The following is a 20,765-nucleotide window of genomic DNA, read 5'->3' on the forward strand; positions in this document are numbered from 1 at the left end:
AGAGAGTGTACTTAAATTTCCTTCTATTCATGCATACCCTCCAATAAGATAATGCCAACTCCTCTGTCGGAGTTTAAGGGATATCTTAACGGATGCGTGACTTTTACCTTTCTCGTAGAATTTCTGAAGCTTGCTCTGTATTTTATTTTAAACCATTAAAAATTTAAAGCTTCACTTGTGTGAGCTAGATGTTATGCTATTATTTCTATATAATCCATTCCCTAGCTGTAGGATGCAGTTAAGATGCCGTGTGTATACACCATCAAATAAAACTACCTTTTAGATGTTTGCTAACCACTGACTTCAGTGACAACCGTTACAGAAGAAAATCAAATCCAGTGAAGGATCAAAGACTTGCATTGAACCACAGTTAACAGATAGCTTAGCGAGCCTTCATTTATCCTTAAGCAAAATACAGTCAACCCTGAGGAAAGATAGCTGAATTATTCTCTGTTTGCTGAATGAAAATGAAACCTGTTCAACAAAGTGGAGAAATAAGCATGATAATATTTTCAAATTTTCATACGGGGAACTTTCCCCCCACCTCCCTTAAAAATGTCCTGAATGTCCTGAAACTAACCAGTTTTTCAAGCTATGCATCACTTCTAGAAGCATGGTGATACCTCATGCCATGTGGTACAAATAGAGTTTTAGTGTGTTTGTGTTTTGCGATGAGGTTTACAGAAAGGTCATGCAAATTCATCGTGTGCCTGAGGCAGCCTATAAATGTACAGTAAGATTTTTTTTTTAAATAAACTGTAACCTAATTCAAGCCTGAGGACAAGAAAATTTTAATTAGTATGTCATATTTTATATGCAAAATAAAGTGAACAATTGCCTTGTCCAATTGCAAAAGATATGTAAACTGTATGGTGGAAGTGTCACTTGAGGACAGATTTTGTAAAAGCGTGCCAAAAGGGAATAGCCTAGCTACTTTGTCAGGCCTTAGTTTATTGGCTTATGGCCAGCCTCTTTCGAAATACCATGACCTTCTCGTATGGAGCTGAATGTATCTGTCCTTTAATTATTTTAGTCTCAACATTTTTAACAGAATTTCCTGTGCTCCTAACTCTGACAATTGCATGATATACTCAGATGAGCTGGTGCCCAAATTTAAAAAGGCAATGGCATTTAGATTTTTTATTATCTTTGCACCCTCAATTGTTGTGAGGTTGAATTCTGTTGTTCCTAAGGATGTGTTCAATGCTCTTCATATTCTGTGATCCTTCATTTATAGAACTTCATTCAGATTACGTGAACTACAGCTCTGCTGCCATACACAACGCCTTTTTAGTCATATCAATATAAGGCTGAGAAGAAAACCTTTCCAAGCTGTTACAGTGAAGCCACACTTTCATCACGTCATCGTGTTGGCAGCAGTGCTGAATTGCAGGATTCCTGCCTGTTGCTCTGTGTTCCTGTTTTGTGGAAATCATTGCATTAATTATTGATGAGTGAAATCATTTACTGTAGTCTTGCAAAAATCTGTTATCACAACTATATGGTGTAGTAGAGATGAGGAGCTGTGGAAGAGATGTGGGAAGGTAAGGGAGATGCCTGAGGGGATGTTGATGCTGACGCTCTCTGCTGAAACTGCATCCTGGCAGAATATGATAAAAGGAGCATATGGGACAGAAGTGATTTCCTTTATCCTAACAGAGTGTTACAGGTATGTTGTATAGGTGGCATTGTTAATGTTATCATTCCTGTGGGTTCCTGGCGAGGGCCCATTTTCTTACTCTTTCACAGAAGAGTCTCACCTGACTCAAGGTATTGTATATTGTGGAGATGTTAGAAATTATGGGTATGGCCTTAGATTGAAGTTCAGATTTCCTTGCATAAATACTGCACTATAGCTCAGGGTAATGGAGTAGACATTGTCTTTTCTGCAGAGAACTCTTAGGTTCATCTTTCAGTGGCTGGAGCCTAGGAACGTGTACTGCATTTGTACAAATGAATGGAAAGCCAGTACTTCCATTTCACATCAATATTCTCATGAAACAGCTGTGAAATTTTGTAACTTATTGTTTCTCAGAAGGAACGCGTTTCTATGTATGTGTGTGAAGATTTGCATTCTATCTATAAGTGGACTGACTGTACAGGAGAAAATGGATTTAAAGCTCTTAAAATAAACTTGCTTACAGGTTTTGTGAGCAAATGTGCTTAGAAAAATTCAGTCATCAAAATGGATTGGGTCACAGTAGGTTAGTGAACTAGAAATCTTCTATGAGCTACTTTTCTATGTTCTAACATGTAGACATAGTTTAATCTCATGGTCTGGAAACTTAAGTTTTGTATCTAAGTTTATTGTTGTATCATAAATAGAAAAAAAAATTCTGCAACTGTACTGCCATCCTGAATTGATTTTTTATACATGATCGTGACTTCAAATATCATATACTACTTAATGTTCAGTGATGACAACAGATGGCGAGAATGTAAGTCATCGAGTAAGACTATGGATAGCAAGAAAATAAGCCTTATGTTCTTCTGGATCAAAGCACATAAAAAGAGGGGTGATAGTATTGATTATCGACAAGAATAACTGATTAGTATCTGATTCTGGTAACTCAGGAGTGGGCCTGATTTCTAAAATGTATTTATGATGGTTTCCGCTCCTGCCTTCTCATGTTCTTAATTGAACATGAGTATTATCCAGCCTGACTGAACAGTTAAAGTTTATGGAATTTATGGTGAAAAGTTCACTTTATGTTAATATTCATAACAGCTGCCAATTAATTAATTTCAAATAGTAAAGTAGTCAGAATACAGACATGTAACTGTTGTCTTGGTGTACAAGTAATAAAGACGTGTTTAGTTATTTTATTCTTGATTAGATTTATTAATATTTATTTTTTAAAATTATGTAGTTGTTCAGCTTGCATGTGCTTTTTACTTGAAATTTAGTAGTAAAATCAATTCCCACAATCAAATTAAAATGTTTCAGTTGACCTTTTTGAGAGTTAGTTAGAATTTTTTACTGAAGTGAGAAATGCCAAACCTATTCATTTCTGGACAAACATAAATCTGAAACATTATTTCTCACAAAAGGAGAAAACAGGTAGTTTGATAAGTATGTACAGTAATTATGAGTGATTTGGATCGATTAATTAGAAGATGTCTTGTACTAGAAACTTGGAGAGGAAATTTGTGCTATGTTTTCACAGTGCAACTGCAAATGAAAAGCTGTAGTTGTGAATTTGTGCAATTACGTGAGCAGTTATGAAAACGCATGATTGTCTTTTTTTTGGAAGGTATTGATCATGATGTGGATACGTTATTCCACAGAGATAATATGGCCACCTAGTATTGCAACACAATTGCATATTTAAACCATATCCTTTAATTTCAGAGCAGTCGCATGCAGTTGCACTATATAAGTGATATTCAGTAAAGATGGTGATTTGGTAATTGCTGATAATTAACATCTAAATGGATTAATTTTTGTGTGGCTTTGTTTTTTTGTTATTTCTCTAGTATGCCAGTGTTGAGAAAGATGGAGAGCATTACATGACCCCAGAAGATTTTGTGCAGAAATACCTAGGACTTTATACAGATCCACGTTACAATCCTAAAACAGTACAGCTGTTGGCTGGAGTGGCAGATCAAACTAAAGATGGGTGAGAATTTTGTTTTCCATTAGAAGCCTGTAATGCATTGGTAAATGAGTGTTTCTTCAGTAATTTCATCTTCTAAAATGCATTATTGATTTTATTATTCTTCTTCAAGCTTAATTAGATAAGTTGTGTTTCTTTTTTTTTTCCTCAAGTGCAGTAGACTACACTAGTGGAACTTGAGGAAAAAGAGACAATGATTAATGGTGTAGTGTTCATTTTTAAAGGAGATTTGGCAATTGCTGCAAATGCAGAGGAAGATACACTGCAAATAAGTTTAATGCAGTGTGACTGCTTTGCAAAAGTTATTTTCTGTGTACTCACGTCCATGACTAGATACTGAGAGTCCTTAGTGCACACAATTAAACATGGAAATATGAAAAAGGAGTGCAATTCTTATCAATCAACTGAGGACTTTTTTTAGAGTTTGGCTATTAGGAAGGAGAGACACTAATGATATATGAAGCAAGAAGGTGTTTGCCTAATTCAGATGAGGTCACACCACATAAAGCTTTTCTGGCATTGCTTATAGGTGATATTACTTGCTTTTAGACTTCTTTCTGAAACTGACATATAAAATGTCCATTCCAGTGAGGTAGTACCCTCTAACCTATTTGTCTTCAAAGAAGAATTTTCTTTTGCTGTGTGCAAGCATAGGCAGTTTTAAAGCAAAGAGATAAGATGAATCAGAGAAGAGGTCAGAACTGCAGAAAGAAGTGGGTGCATTATAGAGAAGAGATAGAAAGTTGCTGGTAAAATAAAATGTGTAAATAGATGCAATTTATGTTCAGTTGAAAGTACCTTAGTTTCCTTGGTTCTATGAGTCTGAACCTGACCCTTGACATCACTAGAATGTTTCTGTTTTCCTATATTTTGTTTAAGAACATTTTATTAGTTTGCACAGCATCCTGAGCAACTTACACAATGTCTGTGCTTTACAAACAGAATTTTATACGCTGTATACATTTTGTAGTAAGTGATAAGCACAGAATCTCCTGTTTGATGTAATGTTACATGATAGCTTCCAAAAATAAAGTTGCAGCATTTTGATAATAAATGTAATATACATATACATATATATATGTATACATGTTTGAGAAATCCAAATAACTTGTCTTACTGCTTGTAATACATGGCAGTACTTTGTTGTGTTGCTTCAGATTGAAAATGCACACTTTGAAAATGTTTCAGATTGAAAATGTACACATTTGTTGAAATAATAGTCTAACTGATGACTTAAAACCAACATGTTGAGTACCTTGTTTCTCTGAAAGCTGTTGATTGTCTTTTAGGGTGTACGTTTCTTCAGAAAACGTTATATAAAAGGACCTTTCTTACAGTAAGAAGTCAGTAATTTGTTTTATTGCTGCAACAGAACTCGACAATGAGACATCGTATTTTTTGTTGTTCTCTCTGTGAATATAAGCTTTTCCTAGGTTTTTTTTTTTTGGTCTGGGTAATACTGGAAGTGAGGTAATCAGATATGGGTAAGTGTGCTCTGTCTACTTCTTTATGGAAACACTGGACATATACCTGTTGATTCTTGTCTGAAATGTATTCTCTTAAGTGTTTTAAACTGTATTTCTCTACTCATTAATTCATCTGAAGGGTGCTATACCCACATCATCACTGGTTTACTTATTTCTGCATTTGTATTATTCCTTTTATGGTTACCTGTAATGTGCCAAAATCCTGCATCATCAATACAGAGAATTTAATCTGTAGCATTAATAATTATTGTAGTCTTCCGCTGAATTCCAGTAATACTTTCAAAGAAGTATCACCAGTCTTATTCCATACAGACATTTGTAAATCAAAAGACAGCCCAAGGTCACGCAGCAAGTAATTGAGAAGCTTTGGTCCCGTTGTGAAATTTCATTCCTGCATCTGTTTTCAAAATCTGCCAGGCTTGCTTGACGAGGTCTAAATTAGAGTTGTCTGTTATCTGTTAAATGCAGTGGAATTTCACTGATGTTGCTATTAAGCGTTCCTGTATCACAGATTGCTGACACTACTTTTAAAATTAAGATTAGGGTACGTATCCTTTATCAATAATGTACTCATATATAAATATGTGTCAAAACCACCTTCTCAGTTACTTAAGTCCTAGCTGATACTGTAGATATCTGAGTTTTAAAATAAACATAATTCTTCTGCCTTCAAACCTGCAAAATTTCAGTAGTCTTTTCAGATTCTACATTTTAATTGCCTGTTTCTGGCTACTCTGCCTATCAGCACATTGTTCTTAGAGTTTGAAAGTGTATTCTTCAGTGAACTCCTGAAGAAAGAGCCCATGTTTCACTTAGTGGACAGTCACAGCAAGGATATATGTTATGTCCAAAAGCTTTGCTGTGTGGGTAAAGAGCAAAAAGTTGTAGTAGGAAACAAGGAAAGACAGAATAATTGTAAACATGTGGCTTACTTGGTGTAGTTTTGAAAAGTGACAGTACAGAAGAAATAGTAGGAATGGAATTTTTAGAAAGTGTTACCAATGAAATGAGAGGTGAGTGATTTGATACTGTTATGGACTCTTTAATACAGCGGGTTCACGGAATGATGCTTGAATAGTGTTTGGATGGGAAGCTCCTTTGTTCCATTTAATCTACCTCTTGTTATTTCCACCCTGATAATGGTGGATTGCTAGAAATATTCCTGCTTTTAGTTGTTGAATATGTAGAAAGGAAGTTGAATGTGTCTATCTCCTTTTGCTGTAGGCACTGTTAAAGGGAGCCCTCTGGAGAATTATTTCTTTCAGGTTCAGGCTTCTACAGGAATGAGTTCTACAGGGATCATCACTTGATTTTTGTCTGTTACAAACCTTCCTTGTTAGGAATTAACGTTAGATTTGTGCTTGTATGTGAAATGTGTTTGGAAATAAGAATGTTTCTGATTATTTTGAAGAATATTCAATTTCTTTGATACTAGACCTTTATCTATTAGGCTCATCCTTTGCCTGAAGTTGACTTTGCACGAAGTTGACTTTGCATCTGGAGAACCATTGTCTCATCTTTGATTTTATGGATAATGTATGAGAAATTAATAACATAATTCTATATTTCCATGTCTTAATTCCTTCCAAAGTCTCATTTTTTTCTGTATTTTCTGTATATCGCATATATGCATGTATGTTAAAATACATGATCTTGTTTAAAGTATCTCAACTCTACTTTGCTTATACTTGGACAGGGAAAGACTATGTAAACTAATGAATGGTTTGATTTTTTCCCCCAAGAGGATTTTATACATGTGTTTAAGAATAAGCGATCTATGTATGAAGTAGTAATTACGAGCTAATGATTTTCTATGAAAATTACTAAATGTACTAACAAATCTACTAAAGAGTTCATTTCATAAATTCAAATCAATTATGTACGTTTAATGAAATGTACCATCTACAGAGATATCTACTTCTTTTAACAGCATCTAATGAAGTAGTAAATTTTTATTTAATTTAAAAAATGTTGAAAATTCTTATTCCCACTGATAATTTATTCCATGTTAAAATAGATATGCCATCACTTATGTCTATATTCAGGAGCCTGAAACTGAGTGGAAAATTCTCATCAATCTAGCTGTTGTTTTTAAAACCTAGGGATTTTGCTTGCACTATTTTGAAAAGCCATGGTATATGCCCACACTACATATCCTTATGGATACACAGTGCAGTTTTGTTCTTTTGTGCCAACAGGATCATTTATCTTCTGACTTGAGGCTTGTCTTGCTGTACTTTTCTTATATAGGATCCCATCTATTTTTTTTCTACTTGTCACAATAAACTGAGTTTCTCTAGAGAAATTCTTTTTGATTGTCATATTATCTGTGCATCCATTCAAGTCTGAGTTTGTATGTGTTGAAAATGAGGACTTTGGTTTGTATGCAGCGTTCCAGAGATGTCGTGAGAGCCCTGTCTGGTGATACTGCTGCTTCCTCATCTCGACTAAAAACAGGTCTCCTGATGCATCCTGAGTTGCATTTTTCTGTATGGTGAATGTCTCACATACACAGCTCATTGTCTTGTGATGAAATGTTACACTCAAATCCTTAGCTTCCTTGGTCATGTCTTAACTGTCTGAACATTCTTTCTGTTTCTTTCTTTCTTGTTATTTCTTTGCTTTATATGACCTCGAACTTCATGTAATATTTGAGGTGTAATTTTTTTTTTAATATATGCATAGTCAAGTATAACTTTATTATGAATATGTTGTTTTAAGAGTGTATGCATATTGTACAGTATCTTCCTATACTTACATTAAATGCTTTTCTTTCTCATGAGAAATATAAAAATTAGTGATATAATGACAGACCTTTGAATTTCATGCTGATAGAACTTTTGTGGATTTTTTTATATATCAGTTTTTAAGTGCTGTCTGCTTAAATTTATACTTATGAGTTAGTGAATAGTAGGTACTCACTAAGAATTGATTATATTTTGTTATTGATGGATATGAAGAATTCCAGTCCTTTTCTGGTACAAGAAAGTGAGCCACGTAAAGCTTAAGTAACTATTCAAATATAACAGACACCTCTTTCAATTTCTAGTGTAGAGTCTTAACTTTTGAGTATTAGAATTTAATTTTAATAATTGCATCAGAACATTTTTAGAGCATCAAACACAAAATGTCATTGATACTGTGTATAATCTATTGAAATCTTTATAACTTCTGTATTTCCCTTTGTAGGTTGATTTCCTTTCAAGAATTTTTGGCATTTGAATCTGTTTTGTGTACTCCAGATGCAATATTCATTGTTGCTTTTCAGTTATTTGACAAGAGTGGCAATGGAGAAGTAACATTTGGTAAGAATGTCTAAAGAAAAACAGTTTAAGAAAGCGATAACAGTATAAATGCAAGAATAGCTCATCACAGCTAGAAACACATTTTATGTAGTGTTTTACTCATTTCCTTAAACAGTTTGCATGAGTAATATTTTTTTCTTCCAAGTTTTACAAGCTTAAGAAATGCAATAGTAAAAATATATTTTGTTCTATCTTTTGGAATCAAGATTTTTCATCTTCTTGGAAGTACTTAATTCAATGCTATTTTGTTCAAAATCATCCTAAGTGAAAGTCTTGTGTGTCATGAATTTTGATCTCCTTCATTTTGAGGAGTTTTTAAAATTTGTTTGGATTTTCCTCATCTCTTTGAAGAATTGTCATTAAATATGTTAAGGGTTCAAAATAAAAATGAAGGAGGTCTAATCTTTTGAGTTCTTAGTCTAATATTCCAATTGAGCAGCAAGTCTTTATTTAATATAATGAATGTAACTTCTAGCTGGATAACATATTATTAAAAAATTAGGAAGAAACAATGGTCTTTACGTTTCTTTCTTTTTTTTCTTTTTCCTCTCAACATATGTTAGTAATTGGACAAAATTATTTAGACTAATTCCACCAATTTACAATGTCACTTCAGAACACTGCAGTTTAAGGAGGACTAGGTTTTGTTTTAAAAAAACTTTGTACTTCTATGAAAATTAGATAAAATAAATGCTAAGAATATTAATAAAATTGCATGAAAATTATATATTATTTCTATCCAAAAGTATAAACTGCTCAATAAAGGACATACATACTGTGCTTGGATTTGTAACCTCTTACTGTTTGCACTACTTCATTTTTATGAAAACTCTTTCAACTTTGAAAAAAGTTGAAACTAATAACGCATGTCTTTGTATGGAAGCAAACTGCTTGAGTTATGACATCTATTAAATTACATGATTAACTGAATTGTCAGATACTAAGCAGTTTGGACACACGACATCTTGAATTAAGCTAAGGTGAAGTCAGTAAATGTAGTCATTAGAAAACAGACAAACTATCACAATTGGTGTGACTATGTTAATGATGGTGTCTGTAATAATCTCACCAAATGGGGATATGTACTTAGTAGCTGGTACAAGCACACTTGAAATAGTTGGTTCTCTAAAACAACAACAAAAAAATCTAGGTGGTACACAGATTTCTCAGTCAGACTGAATTGTTACTTTCATTGTTTCATCATTATCTCAAAGCAAGAAGAACAATACGAACAAGAGAAACTGAAGCAATTACACATTGTTTTCTCCATGCCTTTCTCATATACCTGATATACCTCGAATAGCAAACTTGCTAGTGACTTTAAGATTTACTACTGATCTCTTGTTTTAGCAGAATAGATTTTATTGCAATTGTGGCTGCATTTAATTGTAAGTTATAACATACCAAACTTACTTTTGTAGTTCACTCTTGCTTCTGCTTTTCATTTACGTTTTGTATGTTGTTGGTAAAATGGGCTACTTATTTTTACTTTGTAGGGATATTATGCAAATTATTGTATGTAGGAAAAATACAAATGATCATATGTGACATTTGGTAACTCTGCAATTTATACATTGATCTTGGCTCCTTTAGAGACTGTTTCTTAAGTGTGGCCTGCACTCTTTCATTTTCACACCACATCAACAGAAAGGCATGCAGTTTAGGTTCATGTAAAAACAGGAGAATATATAAAATTAGAATTTTCCCAAGTCTTTGGAGGAAGGTTGTCAAGGTGAAACATGACACTTGCACTGCTCATTTTCTTCAAAGAATCTTTCCCAATGGCTGAGAGGAAGGAAAGACTTGATCTCTTCCGTTAGTAGACTTTGCATTCCATGCAGAAGTCTGAATAAGTAAAGGTAATTATAGATAATTGTTACTACACTGTGAAATGTAACATACTCGCTACATACATCTCTATAAATCAAAAATTCTATACATTGACATCTAAAAGTTGTAGTAAAATATTAGAAATATACTGTAATTGAATAAGTTAAGCCAATTAGTGTGAAAATTGCTATTAGACAAGTAATCTCATATTAGTAGGTAATTTATCCAGTCTGCAGATAACCCGTGTTGATAACGGGATCAAACACAAGTCAAGATTTTCTATCTCAGATGCAATGCTTTGGGAATGTGATTGTACAGAACCAACACTGTCCTTGCTGGGCATGAGATAGTGTTGATGTATTTAAGCTGGGCTCAAACCATAACACTAGAGGAAAGCCATACTGTCTCTGATCCCAAATTAAAAACTCCTTCTGCACCCAAGCTGGCCATATCTCCAAATCATTTCAGTATGACTGTATGGCATTTTCAAAAATTATCGTAATCTACTCAATTTTTTCACTTATTTGGAGGGAGTTAAGTGTTAGTTGATTCTTTAGACCTGGCTGTATGTTAATCTTAATGAAGAAATAGGGGAAAAAATCGTGATTAAACCTTTGCATGTCTCTGTAAAAGATTCCTAGGTTAGTATTTTATGGGAAATGTGTTGCTGATGATCCCTTACAACATTGCTTTGATCATAAAAGATTTAAAAGATAACAGCTAAGACAGATAAAGTGTTAATTTTTTTCCATGTGTTATCTTTCTAGTTTTGGGTTTCTGCCTGTAGCCAGAAATGAAGAATCATTCTGTTGTTTTGCTTATGGGATGTAACTGGCCAAGCTACTTAACATTAGTGAAATATTTAAAAGCAGACCATGAAGTTAGTGCTATTCCACTAAGGAAGACTTTTGACCTGTATTTAGGTTAGAGCAAATCTTCACATTAAATCTGTTCAGGTTACTTGGAGATGTTCTATACTGAAACAGATGGTACTTGCTGCGATTAAAGGCAAGTCTGACCATTGCAGAAATTTCTCCCTCAAAATGCTTTTCCTAACTGGAAATAAAATAAATTTTCATATTTCATTCCTTAGACAAACCATACAGTGATTAGAACTGTATGTTCCAGTTAGAAGTTATACAATTTCAAGGCTTTCTGAGGAGTAGAGACACTGCAAAGAAAGCCATTCTCTGATAAACTGGAGCATTTTGGAGACCATTTTTTATTTAAATACCTGTGCTGATATGGATGGATACATAGAGCTAAAGCAGTGAGATTTGAAAACTATTCTTACTACCTTCATGATTATTCCGTATTCAGAATTTTAAAATTATTTTTTAGCAAATTGGAAGATATTTATGAAACCAAACATAAGGCTTTAAAAAAATATGCTGCAGCTCAACGTATCATTAAAAACATTATGTAGAGTATAGTGGCTCTTCTTTCAAGGCACGGAGAGTAAAGGGATTGGAGAACTATTAATGCAACTATATAAAAATTACAATGCTGATGAACTGAAATAAGCATTGTTATAATGAAGTTGTTTCAGAAGTTGAGTGTACTGCGGTACTGAGATCTCATCCATCGATTTTCTTAAAATAATCATTTGCCAACAAATTTTAATCTGGGAAAGAAAGATTCAGATTTGCTTTAAACAGGACATGGTAGACATGAGGAAGGTGAATGTGAAGAATAAGAGAAAGGACTTGAATGTATGCTATTTGTAAGTCTCTGCTTTTGATTGTTTTTTTTTTTTTTTCAGGAAATACAGAGCACTCCTAGTACTCACTCTACCATTTCCAAAAGAGCTGTTAGATTGAAAATGCTAAGATTTGGAGATAATCTTAAGAGTTCTGCTTTGTGAAATATTATTTGCAACCATAAAGGCTGGTAACTTTTAAAAGCATAGACAGATCACATGACTGTGTATGTGAGGATGTAAGAAAAACAGCATGTTCCTACCAAGTGTGCAGTAATATAAGGCTGCAATTGACCTGTTTGCCATATGTTAGTTTCCTGTTTTCAAGCTGCCTTTTGCTTATTACATTCAGACTGTGTAGGATACAATGAGGTTTTTCTTTTCTCTGTGGTGTCTTTTTGTTTGTTTGTTTTTGTTTTATGATTCTTCCTGGTTTAAGCCACAGTTTTAAACACTTTGGAGCAGTGTTTAATGGGAGACTTCCCTATTTTTCATAATAATGAAGTACTTAAGAACACAAGGAGATCTCAAACATTCTCCATAGTATTAAGTTCAAAATCTGAGTTCAGTAAGAGGGTCTGAAAAGAACTCTACATTAAAATTATATATATATAGACAATTCATTATTATGGCTGTCACTAATCTTGGGCAGAATCAATGTTGTAATTTTTTAAAACAGGAGTAGAAATGCAGGGCAACTATTTCTAGTTTAGTTTTCTCATTTTTCTTGCCGCTTGTCTTTTTCACTGTATTCATGTTTGGATCACTGTTAATGTACATCTGCTGCAAAGCTCATGATAAAAGTCCTTTTATCTGTGATTATTTTACGCTGAAAATGAAACTACATGAAATTTGCTGTTAGTAGAAATAGTGAAAAATAGCATAGAAAACATTAAATGCACGGTGCACACTGAGGCTGAAATTCATACAAATGAGGCCATAGATGACTGAGCAGATGTTTAAAAACACCTTCTTAAGCAATAAACTTCTGGCATATTTATGCTAGTGCTTAGAAGTATCTCATTCATGCTTGTGTGTCTAACAAGCATGAGGAACGTTGTCTCAGATGTGAGAGGGAATGACAAAAAGGCTGATTGTCTTGAAATTTTGAGATTTTCCCTCTGAATTTTGGAGAGTTCTCAGTAAAAATAATTAACTGATACCACCTCATGACGTACTAGAGGTAGTAAACTCATCCCCACCATGAGTGGAGCCAAAAATGTTTGTCATTCATAGAGCATGAACTGTAGCAGTATTCTCTGTGCATTCAGATGTGTGATGCTCTGTTCAGTTGCATTGGTGTTGTGTTATGGTCTTTATCTCATCCTAAACAAAATCTCTTGGTGTTTATAACTTAGAGTAATCTTTCTCCTTTTCTGAAATTCACTGTTGCCTAAGAACGTGTTTTTCTTATATCATCTTTACGAGCCTGCAAGATAATGGTATTGATGGGAACTGAGCCAGTTGTGTGTATACTGCCTGCAGATAGCTGCTCTAGGCATCTATAATTTGTTTAAAATGATTGGGTGGGGAAATTCTGAAGCAATCTTGAGAGAATGCATGTTGCCTTGGAGGTAATGTACTAGCGCACTGGAGTAGTGGGTTTATTGTTCCTGGGGCTGATAGTAATTTGACTGTGTTATCAGGAAACTGACTTGTATGCCTGTCTGAGAAGAAAATGCTTTGCCATAAGCTCAGAAATAGTTATTCACTCAGTGGGAAAGCATTCCACTGCAGAAAGGTGAGCAAATTTAGGTGAAGACATTAGCAAATGAGCAACAGGCATTGACATGGACAAGGAATGCATTCTGTAGAATGTCATACTACAATGAAAGGGGCTAAAAATAATTTGGTTTTTTTTTTTTTGCCCGCTGGAAATTTGAAGGATTTGTAGTTTATGTTAATTTAGAATCATTACTGGGTTTTGACTGAGTTAAAAAAAAAAAAAAAGAAGAAGAAGAAGAAGAAAAAGCAATACCTATATCTTCATGTTATCTAGATATTTTCGTTGTTATCACTACTTTGTACTTTGAAAAAAAAATAGTTAAAAATGAGATATTTGATCATAATTCAAATCGGTGAATCTGTAGGTCATGATCACATTGTGTATAATCCCTGAAATGTGATTGTCCAGTTGTAGCTTTTTCTCCTCATGGAGTTGTTAGTGATAGTGGTGACTGTTTACCTTGAAGTAATGAAAAAGCCAACAGAATTGGATTAAAGAAGGTATTCTTGATGTATTATGAAGAAAGCATTGCTGCCCTTGGATAGAAAAATAGTAGATCTTAGTGGTTGTCTGGAGATGTTTGAGAATCCCAAACAGCTTTGGAAAGATTTATTTAGAGTTTCAACAGTTAATTCTGTCAGTTATTTAGAACTGATTTATTTATAACTGATACATGCTTCTGCTCCTGCTACTCAAATGTTTCATAAGCAAGGGTAACATGAGGATAAGCGTGAGATACAGTCCATGTATTTAAACTCACACTACCGTAACAACAGGTATACATTGCTGATTGTCAGTTATTGTTATCTGTGGATAAGGTGTCTTAGTTTTCAGAGAAACCACAGTATAATTTGGATGTCATTTTTTAAAGCTTGCTGGCTGCCACTGGGATTCTTATGTACCGATGCACTCAATTATTGAATACAGATTTATTAATCTATTTACCAGTATTATTTTTATGTGGTGAAGAATCTCAATCTGTGATATCTTGATGACTAGTTATAAAAGTTTTTGGAAGGAAAACCAATAGTGTTGGAAGCTAATCCTCAGTGGGTGAAGTAGTATAGAGTTAAATGCTGGAGTGAGAGTTATGGAAAGACTGGGTGTTTCAGACTCATTTAAAATCACTGGAAATGTTGTCTGTGTGAACACATATGAATAATTTCATGTAAGGAAAAAAATGAGATTTTTTTTTTCTAACCATCCTCTAACATTGTGAAATAATTGCTGGAAACAGCAGTTAGATAATACGATTTAAGTTTTCTGGCTGCTTCAGTGTCTTTCCCTTAGCCATTACTAGAAGAGTTTATAAAGGCAGTCTGTTTTGCAGATGTTTAGTCTCTAGCAGACACCGTGCTTGTACACTAGTAGTCAAGCTGATAGATCCATTTAAACAGACCAGTCTTGTGCTCCCTTTACAGTGTAGTGCCATTTTGCAAGTTTAACCATGAGCTACTCTGACCTATTTGTAGTACATGAAGACTCAAGTTAGTTTGGTCAGAAGCCACAGTGAATCAGTGGTAGGTGGGGAATTTAACTTTACCTCTTCTGGTTTCTGTAGCACCAGCGAGTAAATCTACTACAGATAGAACTTCCAAAGGAAATGTGGCAAAATAATATAATTTAGTGGTATGAATGTGATGCTTTATCTTATTTTCTTAGCCCTCACTTAGTATATCAGTGAATAGATATGAATGGGCAATTGAAAGTAGTCAAGTTTTTTAAGTTTCCTGCTTACCTGAGCACCTCATTTAGCCTAGCTTGCATTGGAAACTGGTTTAAATTGCAGTTCTTCAACTATCGTCTGTGTTTGACCTTTAGGTAAGGGCTAAATTACAGTTAAATCGCTCAATAGCCATAGTCTGCCCTTTAAATAGGTAATCTCAAACTATCTGTGAAGCAAGTGATCTAGGCAAAGAATCCTACTGTGTGTTCTCATTCTGAAACGTATTTGTTCTAAAGATTTCCTTTCCTTTGCTCACTGAAAGTGTAAAACCATAGAGTGATTTGCCCACTACTAGAATAGCTGCAGATCTGAAAGGGTGAACGAATCAAGCAGTCCTTTAGCACAGAGATAGCAACACACTGCAAGTAAATCGATCTTGATAGAAGGATAAAATGACATTAAAGTTCTTCTGGTTACATTTTGTCTTTTGACTGAACTGTTTCAGAGTAGTAGTTCGACAGTATGCCTTTAATATTTCTGATTAACAGATACACCGATGCAGTGCTGAGCAAATAATCTAAACTTATAAAAAAAAAAAAACAGATGTGTTTTCAGCTAAAATGATGTGTATTCTGTTCTAAATTTGAGCTATATGCCACACTTTATTTTGGTATTTAGCAGGCTTGAGATTAGTTGGTGAAAGCTAACATCAATTCAGTTATTTTGAGGTAGATTTTGAGAAGAGTTCACATGGATAGATGTCCAGTTGTACTGTTTATTTGATCAGATAATCTGCACAGAACCCACACCTGTATTGCAGAGTGCCTATGAATAAATAGAACTTTTTTTAGATGACACTTTTGACTTTGGATACATTAGGCACTGATATTTCAGTTGTACAGTATACATATAGAGATTCCATATCTTGAAAGGAGAGCTTTTTTTTCCTTCATTTGTATGAGGACATCTCTATCTTCACTTGTCTTAAAACATTTTAATAACAGAGACTACCAATTATGTTTTATAGGTTTCAATTTTTTTTATAAGTCCTTATCAAAAGCTTTTAATAAGATGCTTTCTGCTGAGCTAATAATATGTTTTAGATGGCAATTCTTATACCTATCTTCAATAGACATATTCAGACTGTATGATTGTAATAATCAAGTTTCAATCAAACCATACTTAGTACGACAGATATTCTATGAGATGTAATGCAGGTATTCATGCCCTTGATAAAGGACTTAATTTGACTTCTGGCAGAGATGGAGAACCACTATTGATTTTTTGTATCAGAATGCAAATTAGCTCTTATTTGTCATGTGCAAGGGAAAAAGAGAAATTGCTGCTTAATTAAGACTAAGAAAAACACTCCAAAGTTTTATGTAGTAATACAGAAAGTATCACACTGGATAGCAAATGTGTTCTTATGCAAGTCTGTAAAGTCTCAGTAACTATTCTCAACAAAACACTTCTTAAATAGTTCCTTAAAGCTTAATTTATTTATATATTTCCTGGAATGTTTGTATTTACTCTACCCCAAAGCTTACTTATTGTTTTTTCCTTTCCTTAAAGCAAATGTCAAAGAAGTATTTGAACAAACTACTACTCATCATCAAATCCCCTTCAATTGGGACTGTGAATTCATTCGTCTGCATTTTGGACATAACAGAAAGAAACACCTTAACTATACAGAGTTCACTCAGTTTCTTCAGGTTAGTTATTAACCTTCTTTCAAAGTACAGCTGAAATCAATTTTCATCTCTAGAAGTAAATTTATATCACTATAAATTTTGATCTTAATCTGGTAATGGCCATGGTTATCTGATACTAATCCTAACAGGAATGAACTATTACTTTTCTATGCAAGTTTGTTAAGGAGTGCTTATTCATTGTCCTTTAACTTGAATGTCATCCTATAAATATGTGGGATTAAATATTCTTTTTATGAAATTAACCATTTAACTGATTCTTGTAACCTTGTGTAGTTACAACATTGAGCAGCCTCCTTTTTCTGTTGTAGGAATTTAATACAGAAACTAACCTCAACCAGAGATTATGTCCTTAATATAATCAGATGTTGTTAACCATGTAACCCCAATCATATTTAATCTCATACTGTGAATCTTTATGATCAATATCAGAATTTTCTCTAGCAGTTGAGTATTTAATAAGGGAGTGTGTTGCAGCCAGAACATAAGTATGCAAATATTGCTTCTCAGATTATTTAGTGAAAGTGAGTATTTCCCTACAACTGAATAGAGATAAAATAGGGGCTGTTCTATGACTGAGGAGTGAATCTGTGCGTGGAATGAATCGATATGCAGAATTTTATTTGGACTGACTTTTAAGTTTAAATTGCAGTTGTGTTGTGGTCTACATGCACAGATGTATTTAGGCAGGCTGTAAGATTATAAACTAAGTCAAAATGTTGTGAACAGTGGGTTACAGAATTTGCTAATACACTATTTCTGAATATTAATCTTAGGAGCTGCAGTCAGAACATGCAAGACAAGCCTTTTCATTGAAGGACAAAAATAAAAGTGGCATGATTACTGGGCTGGACTTCCGTGATGTCATGGTTACCCTTCACTCCCATATGCTGACACCATTTGTGGAAGAAAATTTAGTTTCGGTAAGTGTGAAGAAAAATGTCTTGAGTTCAGGGTTTAATAGCTGTGATGTTTTAAAATATTAGTTCTTCTCTCCCACTTTTCCTATCTGTTTATCACGTTCTCAGTGCTAGAAATTATTACCTTCATATTACAGTTGACAGGATGAAACATGGCAACACTTCTTGGTTATGTGGTAGAAAAGTTTGCAGTCTGGTTTACATGCTTAAGTGCCATTGGATGCAGTTTGAGTTAGTCTACTGTACTTTTGCCTAAAGCAGAGGAGCAAACTATATTTTACACAGAAAGAATATCAATTTTGGGCTAAAGCATCTGATTTCTAGATTTCCATATCGAACAGACCAGAACGGGTGTAGACTACTTACAGTTTTGCTCTTTTATGTGCTCTTACATTGTTTTCAGTTTGATGTTTGGAAAATAAGCATGTAGAGTTAGAATGGTTACAGTTGTGGCTGGCAAAATCTCCAGGTAAAGTTTATAAGTTAAAGGATAACTGTATTACAGTTTATGCCAAAAAATATCCCATCTAATGGTTCTACTGTTGTATTTCTATTAAAAGTAGCTTAAAATTACAGAAGTAGAAAGATATCTTTAATTCTTTCCTTACTTGCCCAAATGAATGTTTCTGTAATTTGTAATAAGATGTTGGAAAAAAGGGCTTAAGGCACTTAACTGTATCATTTAATTTTTACAGGTAGCTGGTGGAACTGTTTCACATCAGGTCAGCTTCTCCTACTTCAATGCATTTAATGCCCTTTTGAATAACATGGATCTTGTTAGGAAGATATATAGTAATATAGCAGGTACAAGAAAAGATGTTGAAGTCACAAAAGGTACCATATATTTCCTATTTTTTTTTAATATTTTAGTTCTGTCCAATTTGTAATTTGTTGCATACAGGGTAAGGCAAGTCAGAGGCTGCATAGTATGCAATGGTAACACTACTGTAGGAACATTTTAAGGGTCATTTTCATCCTTGTGGGTTAGTAATGATTTTCAGGTAGCTCACTAAGAAGAAGAATTGAGACTCTGGCAGAAACCTTGCCGGCCATATTAGTTTGTATGAATATCTGCAAAACAATATTTCATTGGGAATTCAACCACTCCTTGAGAGAGGTATACTGTTGCTTAGAGATAGGAGGTGCCAAGGAAATAAGATAGAATGAGTTATGTTTGAAAATCCATTATCAGTAATCTCCGTATTGCTTTAGCTCTAGTCATTTTATCTGTAATTAAATCCTTTTTAGAAAAATGGTAACAATTCATAACTTTTTCTGGCCTGAGTGGTTTTATGTAGTTTATGTTGAAATATAGGACATAGTTAATCTCTGTACATCCAAAAGGTAGACATGTATCAGTCTTACTGCAGGCATCAGTGGATTTATTTTGTAGACATCTTATGACAGATTTTATCATTGACTTTACCTGAATGGACAGGACCAGCCAAGGCTGTGTGTGGTAAAAAGCATGCAGAGTTTTTTTTTTTTTTTTTTCCCTTTTGTTTGTTTTACGTTCAGATGCTCAGCATACTTTTCATCCCTAAAGAAAAGCATAAAATAACTGTCCTTGTCCTCCAAATACTGCTAACAAATTACCTGGCTTTTTTTCCTTGATGTAAATGCATAGACATGTCTTGCCTGGATTTTTGTAGTGGAAAAAAAAGCTACTGTACTGTCATTGCTAAAATTTGCTTATTGTAGCTTGCCAATTATGTCATGAATGTGCACTGTAATTGGGATAGATGAACACATAAGTTTGAGGTCACTGAGAGGTAACAGAAAAAAGAAACACGGGTATGATGGTGATAAATGAGTTAGTTGCTCTTAAAGCTATGGATAATGGATAATTATTCGGTTCATTTTGCAAAACTTCAGGAAAAAAATCATAAATTGTGTGTGATGTCATTAACCTTGCTGATGTGAGAATTTATTGAATCATACTTGCTCTGTTTCAAAGATCTCTTTCAAGATAGATGTCTTCCTAGAGTTCTATTTTCCTTTTGCATTATGGATTTTGCTTCTTGATGATAGTTTTCACTCTGCCATGATATTTAAGTTATTTGTTAGAGCTGTCCATAGAGATGAAATTTGACAAATAACACAATTACTTTATTTCTCCTTCCCTTTTAAATCCAGAGGAATTTACACAGTCTGCAATCCGATTTGGACAAGTTACACCGTTGGAAATAGATATTCTTTACCAACTTACAGGTTTATACAGTGTTACTGGGTGGGTAACTTATGATAATTAATTTTATCATTTTACAACCATATTGTTGTTTTCTATGCAAAATCTCCTCATCTTAATTTTAAAATTTGTGTGTTTTGTGGTATTCCGTTACAATTTATTCAGTGTAAAATGGCTGGTGTGCGCAGATATTTTCTGAGTGATCTCTGTATATCAAGCACAACTGTTGATTGTTGTATCATAGATTTTAACATAAAATAGCAAAATTACATTATGGTAATCCCAGAAGGCTATAATTCTCCATTATTCTTGACTTTATTGATGTTTCCCGTAGTTGTTTGCATGTGAACACTTGGGGATACCTAGAAATAGTTTAAGTTGTGAATTATGTCCTTTATTGCTAATAATCAAGAACTCCCTTCTGAATAACCAAAGATCCATTGACAGCTACAAGAAGGGAGTGCCCTTCCAACTCCAAGAATTCTTTATTTCAATACAGCAGAACTCTTAGGCATGCTTTTAAATATGACAAGTGTTTTTTTTTTAAATTCATGATGTATTCTGTGAGATGCAGCTAGGAATACTGTAATAAATATGTTTGATATTTTAACTAACAGT

General features: G+C 33.9%; 1 protein-coding gene across 7 annotated transcripts in view; it reads left to right on the forward strand.

The window, feature by feature from the left end:
* SLC25A12 (solute carrier family 25 member 12) overlaps positions 1–20,765 on the forward strand; it is a 45,476-nt gene that overhangs the window by 2,782 nt on the left and 21,929 nt on the right. For 4 of the 7 annotated variants that reach the window (XM_046944083.1, XM_015289764.4, XM_015289765.4 and 1 more), the window contains exons 3-8: positions 3,478–3,620; positions 8,294–8,409; positions 16,903–17,042; positions 17,816–17,962; positions 18,655–18,793; positions 20,096–20,189. In XM_046944083.1, the coding sequence (XP_046800039.1) occupies positions 3,478–3,620; positions 8,294–8,409; positions 16,903–17,042; positions 17,816–17,962; positions 18,655–18,793; positions 20,096–20,189 (779 nt within the window). Of the gene's footprint in view, positions 1–3,477; positions 3,621–3,783; positions 7,599–8,293; positions 8,410–16,902; positions 17,043–17,815; positions 17,963–18,654; positions 18,794–20,095; positions 20,190–20,765 lie in introns of those variants that run through there. The other 3 variants (XM_025152607.3, XM_025152606.3, XM_046944085.1) reach the window with 3 other exon arrangements.

This window comes from Gallus gallus, chromosome 7 (genome assembly GCF_016699485.2).
Source record: "Gallus gallus isolate bGalGal1 chromosome 7, bGalGal1.mat.broiler.GRCg7b, whole genome shotgun sequence".
Taxonomy (NCBI): domain Eukaryota; kingdom Metazoa; phylum Chordata; class Aves; order Galliformes; family Phasianidae; genus Gallus; species Gallus gallus.